The sequence below is a fragment of the Cricetulus griseus genome (genome assembly GCF_003668045.3).
Source record: "Cricetulus griseus strain 17A/GY chromosome 1 unlocalized genomic scaffold, alternate assembly CriGri-PICRH-1.0 chr1_0, whole genome shotgun sequence".
NCBI lineage: Eukaryota > Metazoa > Chordata > Mammalia > Rodentia > Cricetidae > Cricetulus > Cricetulus griseus.
In genome coordinates, this window is record NW_023276806.1 from 194,215,848 (window position 1) to 194,228,888 (window position 13,041).

At 38.7% G+C, this 13,041-nt stretch overlaps 1 protein-coding gene across 1 annotated transcript in view; it reads right to left on the reverse strand.

Moving 5' to 3' along the window:
- The window catches only part of Exoc4 (exocyst complex component 4), a 691,582-nt gene that overhangs the window by 216,763 nt on the left and 461,778 nt on the right, over positions 1-13,041 (reverse strand). The window contains exon 11 of the mRNA XM_027391411.2: positions 1,840-2,059. Coding sequence (XP_027247212.1) covers positions 1,840-2,059 — 220 coding nt within the window. The remainder of the gene's footprint in view (positions 1-1,839; positions 2,060-13,041) is intronic.

The window sequence follows — 13,041 nt, forward strand, 5'->3', positions numbered from 1 at the left end:
AACTAGGGATGTTGAGGACTACTAACAGCAGAAAGAAGGAATCAGGGCGTGAGGAGAAAAACTGTTGTCAGAACCCAGAGAGAGCAGGAGATCCAGCTATTGAGGAAGCTTCATCACCTCAAGTAGGGAGGAAGAAACAATTCAGCCCCTTTTGTCTTTGGGTTCCAGATGGTGGTCCCTCCTAGAAGAACACAGTAAGAAACCCGTTGTGGATGGTCTCACTGCTACACTCCATGGGGATTGGCCTCAGCATTGAAAATGCATGGGGAAGGGAAGGGAAGACTGGGGAAAATCAGAAAAGCAGACCTGGTTAGGCAGCAGCCTGAAGAGCCTTCCAGTTGGTGTGAGATACTAAGATTCATGGACAAGGTCTCATCAGTGGAACAGCGATCCAGAAGGGACAGTGAACAGTGAACACACAGCTTTGGCACCCCGCCCTCTGTACACCAAACTTAATGCAGCCACCTCAGCAAGAGCATACCTGGCAATACCAGACAGTACACATGAGCAACTTCCCCTATGATGCTTCTAGTTCATCTCTTCTTTATCACACAGAATTTGTGTAAAACTAGACACCCTTCTGAGGATCTTCTAGCATGTCTCTGAATTCCAATGTACACAGATGTACCAAGTTAGGTAGCACAGCTAAAAAGCTAACTTAAGCAAGTATTACCCTTCCATGGACACAGCTCTGCTGAAGACCACAAGTCTTCTTCTATACCGGGAGCCCCACAAACTGTGTAATTTATAGAGCAATGTTTTGTGTTCACTGTTCTTTTCTTGAGACAGAGTCTCACTATGTAACCCCTGGATGGTCTGAAACTCACCATGTGGACCAGGCTGGCTTGAAAATCACAGAGATCCACCTGCCTCTGCTGGCATCAATAGTGTCAGCCACCATACCCTGATTTTGCTCTTCTTAAAGCAAGATTAAAGTAATTGCCAAAATATATCCATAATTCAAACCCATAGTTTTTTTCCTTTTCTATTTATCATCACATCATAAGCTAAAATATATATAAAATATCTACCACAGGGCTATGAAACAAAAACATCTATTGCCAGATAATTTGTATTACCCAGAAACCATATGTTCAAGGAAAAATGTTCAATATTAACAAGATCATTACTTGAATTAAATGATCTGACTTTTAACAGCCAGTTTCCTGGTTAAGACTTTCTAAGCTAGTCAAGTTATGTACACTAACTACCTAAAAGTGGTTTGGGGGAACTGGCTTCCCGCTGGTAACTGAGGTAACACAGGGTAACTACTTTCCTTCCTGCTGATTCTTCCTACTCTGGGATGCATGTACCAGTGGAAAAACAATTCCTTAAATGACAGATTCTAGACAAGAAGCAAAGAGTTGCCTGAATGTCAATGAGATCTACCATTTCCCATAGTCAAATCAAAACTTTTTTTATTCCTTTCACGATCTTGGGAATTTCCATTATCCAAACTCTATCAGACCTAAATTTCCCTAGTGTCTATTTCATTTATTTCCTTTTGTTTTGTCCCTGTTGAATAGAGAACCAGATGGTAATTCTTCTTCTTTTCTATAGTTATGACTCTTGCCAAGTCATTAGAAAATGGTGATTAAGAACTGTAATTTGGGGGCTGGAGAGATAGCTGGGTGATTAAGAACACTGGCTGGCTTTCCAGGGAACCTGGGTTTGATTCCTAGCACCCGGATCATGTGACTTATGTTTGAGATCCAACCCTCTCTGCTGGTCTCTGCACATACTAGGTACATAAGTGGTACACATACATACATACATACATACATACATACATACATACATATATACATACATAAGAGTAAGCTCTTTTCTTCTTATTACCTGTAGGAGAGGCCTCTGCACCCCCAAAACCTTCATGGTGTCTGCATTGGCTAGGATCTTCAGTGGGTCTGCTGTTTTGGTGACTCCTTCAATCTCCTTGTTGATCTCAGTCAAGACCTGATTAAGGAAGATACTTTTGATGTACATGGTGAGAAACTCTCGAAGGGGACACTGTTTGGCAGGGCCAAGTCCTAAGGCGTGTTCAATCTCCTGAATAAATCTGGAAGACAAACAAGATAAGAGGGTGGTTAAATAGATCAGAAAAACAGAAACATGACTCCACACATATCAGCATCTGTGGGTTTAGGCTGTTTCCATGGAGACAACAAGGTCATTATTCAATCTCAATACTAGTTTCAGTTTTTTTTTAAATTAATTATTTCACTAATTAAATGAAATAAAATGGAACAGAAAATCACGACTTCTTTGATCTGGGGTAGCACAATACGTTGGTTAATTCCCAAAAGAAATAAGACTATAGAGCCAAAGGAAAAGTATGATAAATAGAAAACAAAATTATATGACAAACTAAAGAGCATATCCACAAATACTGCATATTTCTCATTGAAGTTGCTTATATATAGTGAGGGGAGAAGTATTCTTTTATTTACAATGATATTGAGTTTGTAGCAGGCTAAGAAAGGGAAAGAACAGGAACTAGAAGACAAAGAATTTCATGTTTAATGTTGTATGTCTTTTATTAAACCACCCAAGGTCTATATACCAGAATATTAACAGCTGTCCTAACTCAGAGACAAATATATATTATTGTTTGCATGTTTCTGTAGGGGTAGCCCTGCTTTCAATGGTTATTTATATACAAATTTAACTAACTATAGTTTAGTTAAATGACATCAGTCCCCAACAACATAGTTTAAATCTTACAGAATCACAGTGTATTTAACATCATTGAGTCAGTGTAATTACATAAATCCAACCTATGATATTATCCCTTCAGAATTATGTGCATAAGAAGCTGCTGGGTATTGTAGTCAGTGACCAGTCATTTCTTTCCAGTCTATTTCTAGTCCATGATGCTTTGTCTATTCAGGTCATGTATGGACAACCAAGTATGTGCTTCTGTTGTCTCCTTGTCACCAAGTGCAAAGGCCAGATGGCATTTTATAAAGAGCAGATACCAAAATAATTGGCTAATGCAGATAAAATACAGGAACAAAACTAAATGAGATGACACCACAAGTGAAATCTGAATATAAGTATCTTATGGAAGAAATACATGACCACGACAATTTTGACACTGCCATTTCAAAAACATATGCTAGCAAAATAAAACTTCTTAATATAAGCCCAGAAATTGGCTAGAATAGGATGGAGGGCAGGGATGAATGGGGATGGATCACCAGAGCAAGTAATGTTGGGAACTCCTGGAGCCATTTTATAGTAATGGGAAAAGAAGGATAAAACAATCACCACTGACTAAAAGGCAGAAGCATAAGTTTTCAAGCACAGAAAAGATACTCGTGTGGATCCACAAAGTATACAACATGAAGCCAGCAAGCACCATCTGAATACGTTTCTTTAGAGGGACTAGGGATTTCTGAGCAAAAGTACTCAGATTTTCTTATCAAAATCTTTATCATCTAGCAAACTTTTTACTAGTCAGCCTGTTCTCAGAGTGACAGAAAACTTAAATTATCCACATTTCCTTTCTCTATTCATGTATTTCTTTGTCTTTGGTGTCCCTGAAACAAGAGATGGCTTCAAGCAGCACTGGAAGAGAGGCCCCCATCACTTTCAGTGAGCCATGCCATTTGAATACAGACCACTCATTCCCTAGAGCACACAACATCCATCTCCAATGACACATCCAGGTTGATGTTGTCATCTATGACTTGAGGGGATCTACTCAACATGTTTCCAAATATGTGTTCAGAGCTGTGAGGCATCTCAGCAGCATGCATGAAACATGGGAGAATGAAAAAAAATTAAGAATGTTTCCAGGTCCTCTTTTAGTCAGAAAATGGGAAGAATGGTAGTTACCAGGGTGGGAGATGGTGGTAGGGATGTGTTCATTTTATAGCAAGTTCAGCTAGACAAGAGAAATAATCTCAGTTCTATTGTACAAGACAGAGACTTCAGTTAATGAATGGTATACATGGAAAGCACATAAGATAGATTTCAGTAATTTTACCACCAAACATAGCAAATGTGTGAATGGTAATCATATATGTTTTGTTTGTGTTAGTTATTCTGTATCATGTTATATGCCTTAACATACATAATTTTTTCCTTCTTTTTTTCGATTCTTCTCTCATTCAATACATCTCCACTGCACATGTGAAGAGGACCTAGTGCACAGCTGTGTAAAGCAAATCCACAAAATCAGGAACAAGACAAGCTGTCCACTCTCTCCATATCTATTCAACATAGTACTTGAAGTTCTAGATAGAACAATAAGACAACTGAAGATCAAAGGGATACAAATTGGAAAGGAAAAAGTCAAAGTATCATTATTTGTAGATGATATGATAATATACATAAGTGAAACCAAAATTTCTACCAAGAAATTCGGACAGCTGATAAACATCTTCAGTGAAGTAGATGGATACAAGACTAACTCAAAAACATCAGCTGCCCTCTTATACACAGATGACAAATGGACTGAGAAAGAAATCAGGTAAACAACACCCTTCACAATAGCCAGTAACTATAAAATATCTTGGGGGTAACCCTAACCAAGCAAGTGAATTTCAAAGAAAGTGAACGTCAAAGAAGAAGATATCAGAAGATGGAAAGATCTCCCATGCTCATAGAACAGTAGGATTAACATAGTATAAACAGCCATTTTACCAAAAGCAATCTATTCAATCCCCACTAAAATTCCAACATAATGTTTTGCAGCCATAGAAAGGGCAATTCTCAGCTTCATATAGAAAAATAAAAAACCCAGGATAGCTAAAGCAATCCTGTACAATAAAAAAAAACAAAAAAACAAAAAAACAAACAAAAACTTCTGGAGGTCTCACCATCTCTGATTTCAAGCTGTACTACAGAGTTATAATAATAATAACTGCATGATATTGACATAAAAACAGATATGTTGATTAATGGAATTGAGCTGAGCAAACATTAATGTTTAAAAATTAATAATATGCAAATACATAGGTAAGCTACGCTTGTTTTGGCAAGAACAACACAGAAAGACTGCTCCTATCTGCCTGAGAGGTAAACTTTGTTCACTGTCAATTGTGACAGGAAGACAACTTCAGGAAGTAGTGGTCAAAAGCACACTACTCAGAGATAGTACAGCAGAGGTTGGACCAAGTTGCAACAACTTGAGCAAATAATTGAGTCTCTTGCATCCTTACTTCTGTATACATGAACTGTGATGACACCACCACCTACTCACTCAAAAAGGACAGAGAATGACATGCAGCAAGTACAGTAAGCGTGGCAGCTACTCTAAAAGTAGTGTTCCCAGAGTGCAAGCCTGAGTGAGGATGCAGAGTCTCCAGTGGGACACAATGATAATTAGATTTAGATTCTTGAATCCCCCAGAAACAAATTAAAAAAAAAAAAAGGTTCAGGGATGGCCAAAATCTTTATGTGGTCAGAATCAAAGTGTTAAGTGCTCCCCAAGCACCTGCATGGGCAAAGAGCAGAGTTTTGGGAAAAATACATTGAACAAATCACAGAACAAATAAATTTCATCCCTCATCCCTACCACTCCAGTCTTTTGCAAAAGAACATCCAGTGAGTCTGTCAGTTGAACTCTGCCTTCCTTTTGGACAATATGGCTGCTCATACAACCTTCCCTTCCTCATTTACAGAGAATCAGAGTCAGTCTGTCAAGCTAATGAGCATATTATTAAATCAAACATCTGTTAAGGGACATTAATCCAGGTTTTATTATAGATAATCCCACAGTGAACATCTTCATTCTGCTTCTAGGAAGCTATTCTAACGAGTATAAATGTTTTATGTAGCTCCCGATATTTTTCACGGGGAAGTTTATATTTATATCCTATTCTCCTATCTTCCCCCATCCCTACAACATGTGGCCTGTTTTGTTTTTTGTTGTTGTTGTTGTTTTCTTTTTGGCTTGTCTACTAATAAGCATTTTAAAAACGGTCTGTTGAACATGAGGAGAGAGGTAGAGATAGAGGCACAGAGGTGAATCATCAAAAAGTCCCATCTATCCATCAAGGCTCCTCATCAGCACCAGGAGAACAAAAAACCCTGAGTATTTGATCCTGTCAGAGAGTCCCGTTAGGAATGAAAACTCTTCCAAGTTAAGCCAGAACACAGATGGAACCCTGTGAAAGTGGTATTATCTACTCTCTAGAAGTGCTGTCAGCTGAGGATTCCCAGAACTATGAATGATGAGCAGGCAAACACAAACTACAGGGGCATCCGTGCATGGGGAGGAGACAATGAGAATCAAGGAAAAGATGGGCATGATGCTGGTGTGGAGTACCTAATTATAGGATTTTGAAGACTGGTCTCCCAATAAGCCTCTTCAACCAAAGGCTGTAAAACAGAATAAATCATAAAGCAAATAACAAAGTGCTTACTAATTTTCACTGCAAGTTTAAATTTAATACCAATAGCTACGTATTTGTAAATACTGAACTGGGTATTTTCATTTCATAGTATCATTGAGGGGAATTTTAAAAGTCTATGCATACTTAGTACCTGTATTTTTTTTAACTGATATTTTGTTGCAGCAAGTTATTTGTTCTCTGGAAGACACAAATGAGCACCCACTGCCTAGATGTCACCCAGTATTTTCAGTTACATTTTTTACCTCAATGTGGCTCCTATCCAGGGAACTTATAAACTAATTAAAATGTTATTCAAGCATCCCAAGTCTCGTGCTCAGCCTAACCTCCTTATCACACAAATTTTACTGTAAAGCATCATTTTCGCTTCCATCTCAGCTAACAATTGTGGCTGGTACCCACTGGACATAACACCAAGCACAGAGGAACTACACCTGCTGCAGATATTGTACCAAGAGTAGCGACCTTCATTTATCTGAATGAAAATAGATGCTAGAAGTTATTTTAGAACACGGTCTATTCAAAAACCCCAAGTGTGCTTGATTTGTCTGAGAAAAAGAAATCAACCTAGAAACCATATAAAGTCAAAGAGTCTAACCCACACTCAAGCTCATCCTTGCATACAATGTTGAGAACAGTCAGTTATACACAGATAGAAGAGACTTTGGAATCTAATCCAACTGAGGCCACAAGAGATGCTGGAAGTAACTTGGTCTGCTCAGAGAGTCAACACCGCACATGTGGCTTCTTAAGGACATATTTCAAGTTTACTTGATACGTCTCGCATTGACATTTAAGGCCCAGTAAAGTGAAAGATAACTCAGGCAAAGGAGTGAAGAAGCCTCAGCAGAATTGATTTGAGACACAGTCAACTTACTTGTATTATGGGGGGTTGAAAAAGATCGTTTAGAAATGATTTACAAGGACTCATTCAGAAACAGCAGCAACAGGAATATATTTAAGACCATAAATCAGTGGAACATGAAAACTGAAGAAAAATCCATAAAGGTTAATGCATATTGGAGCACATTTGCCTCTTAATTCATGGGAGTGAGCTGTTGGCACATCGGGAAAGGCTCTCCCTCAATAGTCTGTAATTGCTCATGCTGAGTCTAGCTACGATCTGTGCCTTTTGTATATAAGGACTTTCTGGGGAAAAGTACAAAATAAGCTCATCATCAAAGAGCCCAATGTGTCCTCGGTTCGTGTCTCTAGGAGACAATTTGCTGAACTAATGAAATCAGAAGGGGTTTGGGTGCTCTTATTTGTAATGAGTGACATTCATGCCTGGGACTTGAGGAGAAATGAGGTAAAAATCATTAAGTAACAAAAGAAAAGAATATTACCTATGAAATTTGGGCTCTGCAGGCTTACAAACAAATTTAACTTTCAAAAGTCTTGCCATGAGTGTATTGTAAATGATTTGAGACTATGTTTAAGTGCTCCCTCCAGACTGAAAAGCACTTTAGGAAAAATGAAGTAAGCCTCTTTAAAATGACAGCTGTTAAAACTTTTAAGCATATAATTTAGCAATTGAAGTGAGAGTTAAACTCTAACCCTTAATATAAAAGAATCTTTCTTTAACCCCTCAAGATGCAAATAAATAAGTCAATAATATGGGCTACTGAACCAAGCTCAAAGGCAAAATGATAATTTTTCTATTCTGATAGCGCTGAATTCTGTTTATTGCTTTAACTTACTTTTCTTACAGCTAAATACCTTTTTATGTTATCATATACAAGATTAAACTGTCAAAAATTTCTAAGAAAAATTTAGGAGAAGCAGCCTACCACATGGCCTGGAGATGTGAGTGCAGCATAGCTGATGCACTGTCATCTGGAGCTGGAGATCAGCAAGGCCTTCAGATACGCTAACACAAATGCAGAAGAATGGGGCTCATATTGTCCCTGGTGCCACATCAGTAGAAACTGTATTCATAACCGGTTGCTCATAGCCACAGAGCTCTTAGCATATTTTGCTCAAAGAGCTTTACAAGGATTCATCAATACATCTTTCAAAGGCATCCTTAGAGGACTGCACTATTCTTGTCTCCATTTTACACAGAATGGCACTGAGATGCCACACACAAGTGCTATGGAGAATCACGGTGCTTTGGGTCATACAGTCCTTCCAATGCACACGCACAACTGCCATTTGGAAGCAGAACTGACTGGCATCACACATTAGGATACAAACAGCTGGTAAGTTAGGGGCTAAAAGTTGACCTTGGGCAGCATGGCTCCAGAGACTATGCTGGTTGTAAGCCTATTCTAATACAACTAATTCTCAGACATTGAACCCTACTAAGGTCAGGATACTTGAAGTGGGCTATCAGTAGACCTAAGTCCACACTGAAGTCTAAAGTGAGAGGTAATGAGTGGGAAGGAAAGATTAGATTATCCCAATGAAGTATTTTCATATATCAAGAATATATATATTAAAATACAGTAAATCTGTTGGGGGGTTGTTTTGTTTTGTTTTTTGTTTCTTTTGAGATAGGGTTTCTATGTGTTACAGTCTTGACTATCCTGGAACTTGCTCTGTAGACCAGGCTGGCCTCAAACTCACAGAGTTCTTCCTGCTTCTGTCTCCCAGGTACTGGGATTAAAGGTGTGCACCCAAGCCTTTGATAAGACAAGTGAATCTTATCTTCAGTTTAAACTGTTGGTCCCTGACCTGCATTTCCAATCACCTGTTAGGCACTTTCAACTGGATATCCGCCTGATAATTCAAATTATGTCTCACCTAGAACTCTTCACTGCTGAGTTCCCATTGTTTTTCAGTTCTCTTCTATGATCTCCATATTTATATCATTATTACCACAATCACCCTAGTCAGCCTAAAAATCATCTATTACTTTCATCTAACTTTGCTATTCCTGCAAGACACTTCCAGATTTAGGGACATGTTTGCTGTATACTGTTCACATATGCTCACTGGGTCACCACTTCATTTATTTGGGGTTATATGCAGTGTGTGCAGATTATGCTGCCCATGGCTGAGGGTGCTAAAGCAAGCACAGTGAGTGAACCACGGGTTCCATTTACAATCATTTGGCATGGATGGAGCAAACTCAACTAGTTCAGGAGCTTAGGCAGACATTCCTGTGTCTCCATTACTAACATTCACAACTCAATTCAGGTTCTAATTAAATGAGGTGATGCAGTTAAATGGTGAGAAGTTAATAGAAGTACATTTATTTCCCTGGCTTCCCTGTTACAATCTCCTAACTGGTTTTCCTATTTTTTTCCCTAAACTCTGCTTCCTTCAATTTGTTATATAGAGGTACTTACAAGGTTGCAAATGTGTCCTGCTCTCCCTTTCCCCCAGGCTATTGCACGGGCTGGGCCATTTACCTGAGCATACTCCCTTCACTGTTTCCTGAAGCTGCACACACAGTCAAAGCCTAGATGTCATTTCTCCATTGTGTCTATGGTGATTGTTCAGTTCCTTACTACACCCACTTAACATTCCTGGTGAGGGAACTGCATCCTACGAGCTAGAACTTAGTATGAAGAGGGCATTCCTATTCACTGTAGGTTGTCTGGTACTTAGTATATAACCTGTGTATTACCTGCACAAAAGGAAGCCTAGTGTCTTTTCTCACGTAGTAGTTTAGCGCGCCTTGAGTCCACTAAGCTATGGCAGAGCAGCTAGCCTGGAGATTTACAAAATTGTCATTTATTTCAGTGTAGCCTTTGTTTAAGGACCAATTCAAAGCATGAAATTTCCTGTGACCCTTAATTTACTTTACTTCAGTCATAAAGTAACTACTTTAGTTCATTAATTCACGGTATTAGTCATTTTTCTACCTATTCTTTACTCATTGATATCACAATCAATCTCCTTCAGAGCCATAAATGTGTTCTATACACCTCTGAATCATACCCAAAGAATCCAAGTTAATTAAGTAGTGTACTTAGTTAATAAATATTTGAATAAATAATAGTATTTTTTCATCATCATCATTATTATAGCTTACTTGTCTTAGTCATTAAGGACCATGACTTTGTAAAGTGCTCACTATCCATGGGCTATTTTAATGTTCTGTTTTACAGATTGAAAATGGCTGGATAAACAAGATGATAAAAGAGGCGGACAAGATATACAGGCAGTTGTAAAACAGATGATGTATGCATTATGTTAAATGTTTCAAAATGAGGCCTTAAAAGACAAATTATCAGCATATTAAAATCTAGTCTTGCTCTCTCATCTGCAGCTCAGAGTATCTGGCCAGACCTGAACACCACTCAGGTACCAGTAATAGAAATACTGGAAATTGGTCATGTACCAAAAAAAAGAGATGTGTGCACCTGTTGCAACAGGGCTGTTGCACACATGAACTCACAGCTGTGACTGAATGCATGAGACAGGCATAAGATTAAACCACCCAAAATTCTATCATGGGTGGGTCAGGGGTACATAACACCCCATCCCGAGCTCCCCAAGGAACTACTAGCAATGGAAGACTACTGGTGGGGAAAGAGGCCGTTTTCATCAAGATGTAGCCCTTGCCAAAGATGCTCATGCTCCAGTGGTTGTCTCTACTGCACCCAGGTACATACCACACCCATGCACATACTGGCGTCACTAAGTGGCTACAGTGGGTAAAGAAAGGAACATAGGAAGTGGGAAGGAAGAGTGGTAGTCGGGATGGGAGCAGCTGAAGGGAGGCAATGGGGGGTTAGATCTGATCAAAACACATTATATACATGTCTCAAATTCTCAAGCAATTTAAAATTAAAAATTGCATAACATATTAACTAGATGAGACAGACAGGCTACTTGGTTTGCTTTCAGGGTTCCTCAACAGGACGGATTTTATTATGCTTAATATATAAACACCTTGGAAAGCTCCATTTGAATTATCTCTAATGAACCTATTTGGCAGCTAACCTTGTTCCATAATCTTAGTTTAGATTATGTCTTATCCATTCCATTTTATTATTACTTGATTAACTGCCAACATGAATGTGCAGCAATCTAAGAAAAAATTATCTGCAAAATAATGTGTGATCCCCAGCAAACAATTACAGCATGGGCCCCAACACATAGTACTGATTGAGTCTAGAGCCTTAGCCTCTTCTACATTTATCTGGTTTTATTTGAATATTTGATTATTACAACTCAGCCATGATCATCTTCTCATCCCACTGCACCACATGCATTTTCCAGACAGTATGTTTAATGGCATTTATACTTGTTAATATCATGAAGTGTTTCTATTCCACTTCCCACAAACACGCTTTGTTTTAAAACTGATAGGATAAGCTGTTCTTGAAAAAGGAGTAGTTGATACATCTTTCTCTTTAAAAAGAGATGCAGCAGTACCCATTTCACTGATTTAGAAACATCCTTGGCAATAATCACTCACAGTATACCTTGGTAACAATTGCAAGCTTGATGGCACAATTCCCCCACACCTAACTAATTAACTCAATGACTACTTGTTGATTAAGACTGCATTGTACTCTAGGAGCAAGAGATGCCAGGTCCTCCGAGGCAGGCAGAAATGATTACCTTCCATACATACAGTGTTTATCAGTGTTTACTGTAGACTTCTACAAAACTCAATCTTATTCTGCTTTAGGGTTATCTTGACATTGATAATCATTTCCATTTTACACATGACACGCCTGGGTTCAAATAAGATAAGTAATTTTCTGGAGTTCGCATGGTTATCAAGCTTTAAGATTATGTCTTGAACCCAGTTCCAGCTTCTAAGTAGCCTATGATTCTTTCTTCTTTATTTAGCACATCCTAAACATGCTATAGGCAGAAACACAGAGGACTATGATACTTGGTCCCTGATTCAGTTATTTTAGAAAAATTCCCCAATATTAAAAAAATTGAAATGACATTTCTCATTAAGTTACAGCTATTTTGATCACATTAGACTCTTTTTTTGTTGTTGTTGTTGGAACTACTAAATCCTTTGTAGTCTGATGCATAAACTTTGTTGTGCAGAGGGCAAGATATATCCAAAAAAAGGTACATACAGTGTGTCAAGACCCTGTGCTCCTGGCACTGGTTTTTACAGTAAAGAGCTAAGGATGTGCACAGCATGACAACACTGTTGTGCACAGGTCTGCAGAGTGCGAGAGATGTGGACACCACTCAAGTTCTAGCCTCTCAAGAGAGATGTGGACACCACAAAAGTTCCAGCCTCTCAAGGCCACCAGCACAATCTGCACCTTTTGCCTCAGCTTGGTGTTGAATTTTCCAATAGCAGAAGCAAAAGAGTAATTAGAATATGTGGGCTTCTCTTTAACCTGGACGGCCATTTCCCCTAACAGCACAATTACCCTGCTAATGAGATTAAATGTGGTTTAACTAGAGGATTATCTCACTGCAGAGCCCCCACTGACTCTGGTTCCCACAGGATCCACAGCTCTGTTGATGCACCCACCTAAGATTCATTTAGTATAATGAAAGTCAGACAAAAGAACCAGGCCTGCACAGTAGTGAAAAACACAAGGGCTTTTGTTTATATTGAAAAAGGGCCTCATTTAGTCAATCTGAATCTTCCTAATACCCAGTGAAATATTTATTAATGAGTATCAGCACAGCAAGCCAGGGAGTCTTATTTGCATTAATTTAAACCATAAATAATTGAAGGTAGATTTCATTCCTTTAAGTCAGGGTTTCAGAAAAACCCTCAGCACGCTGAATAAAAGAG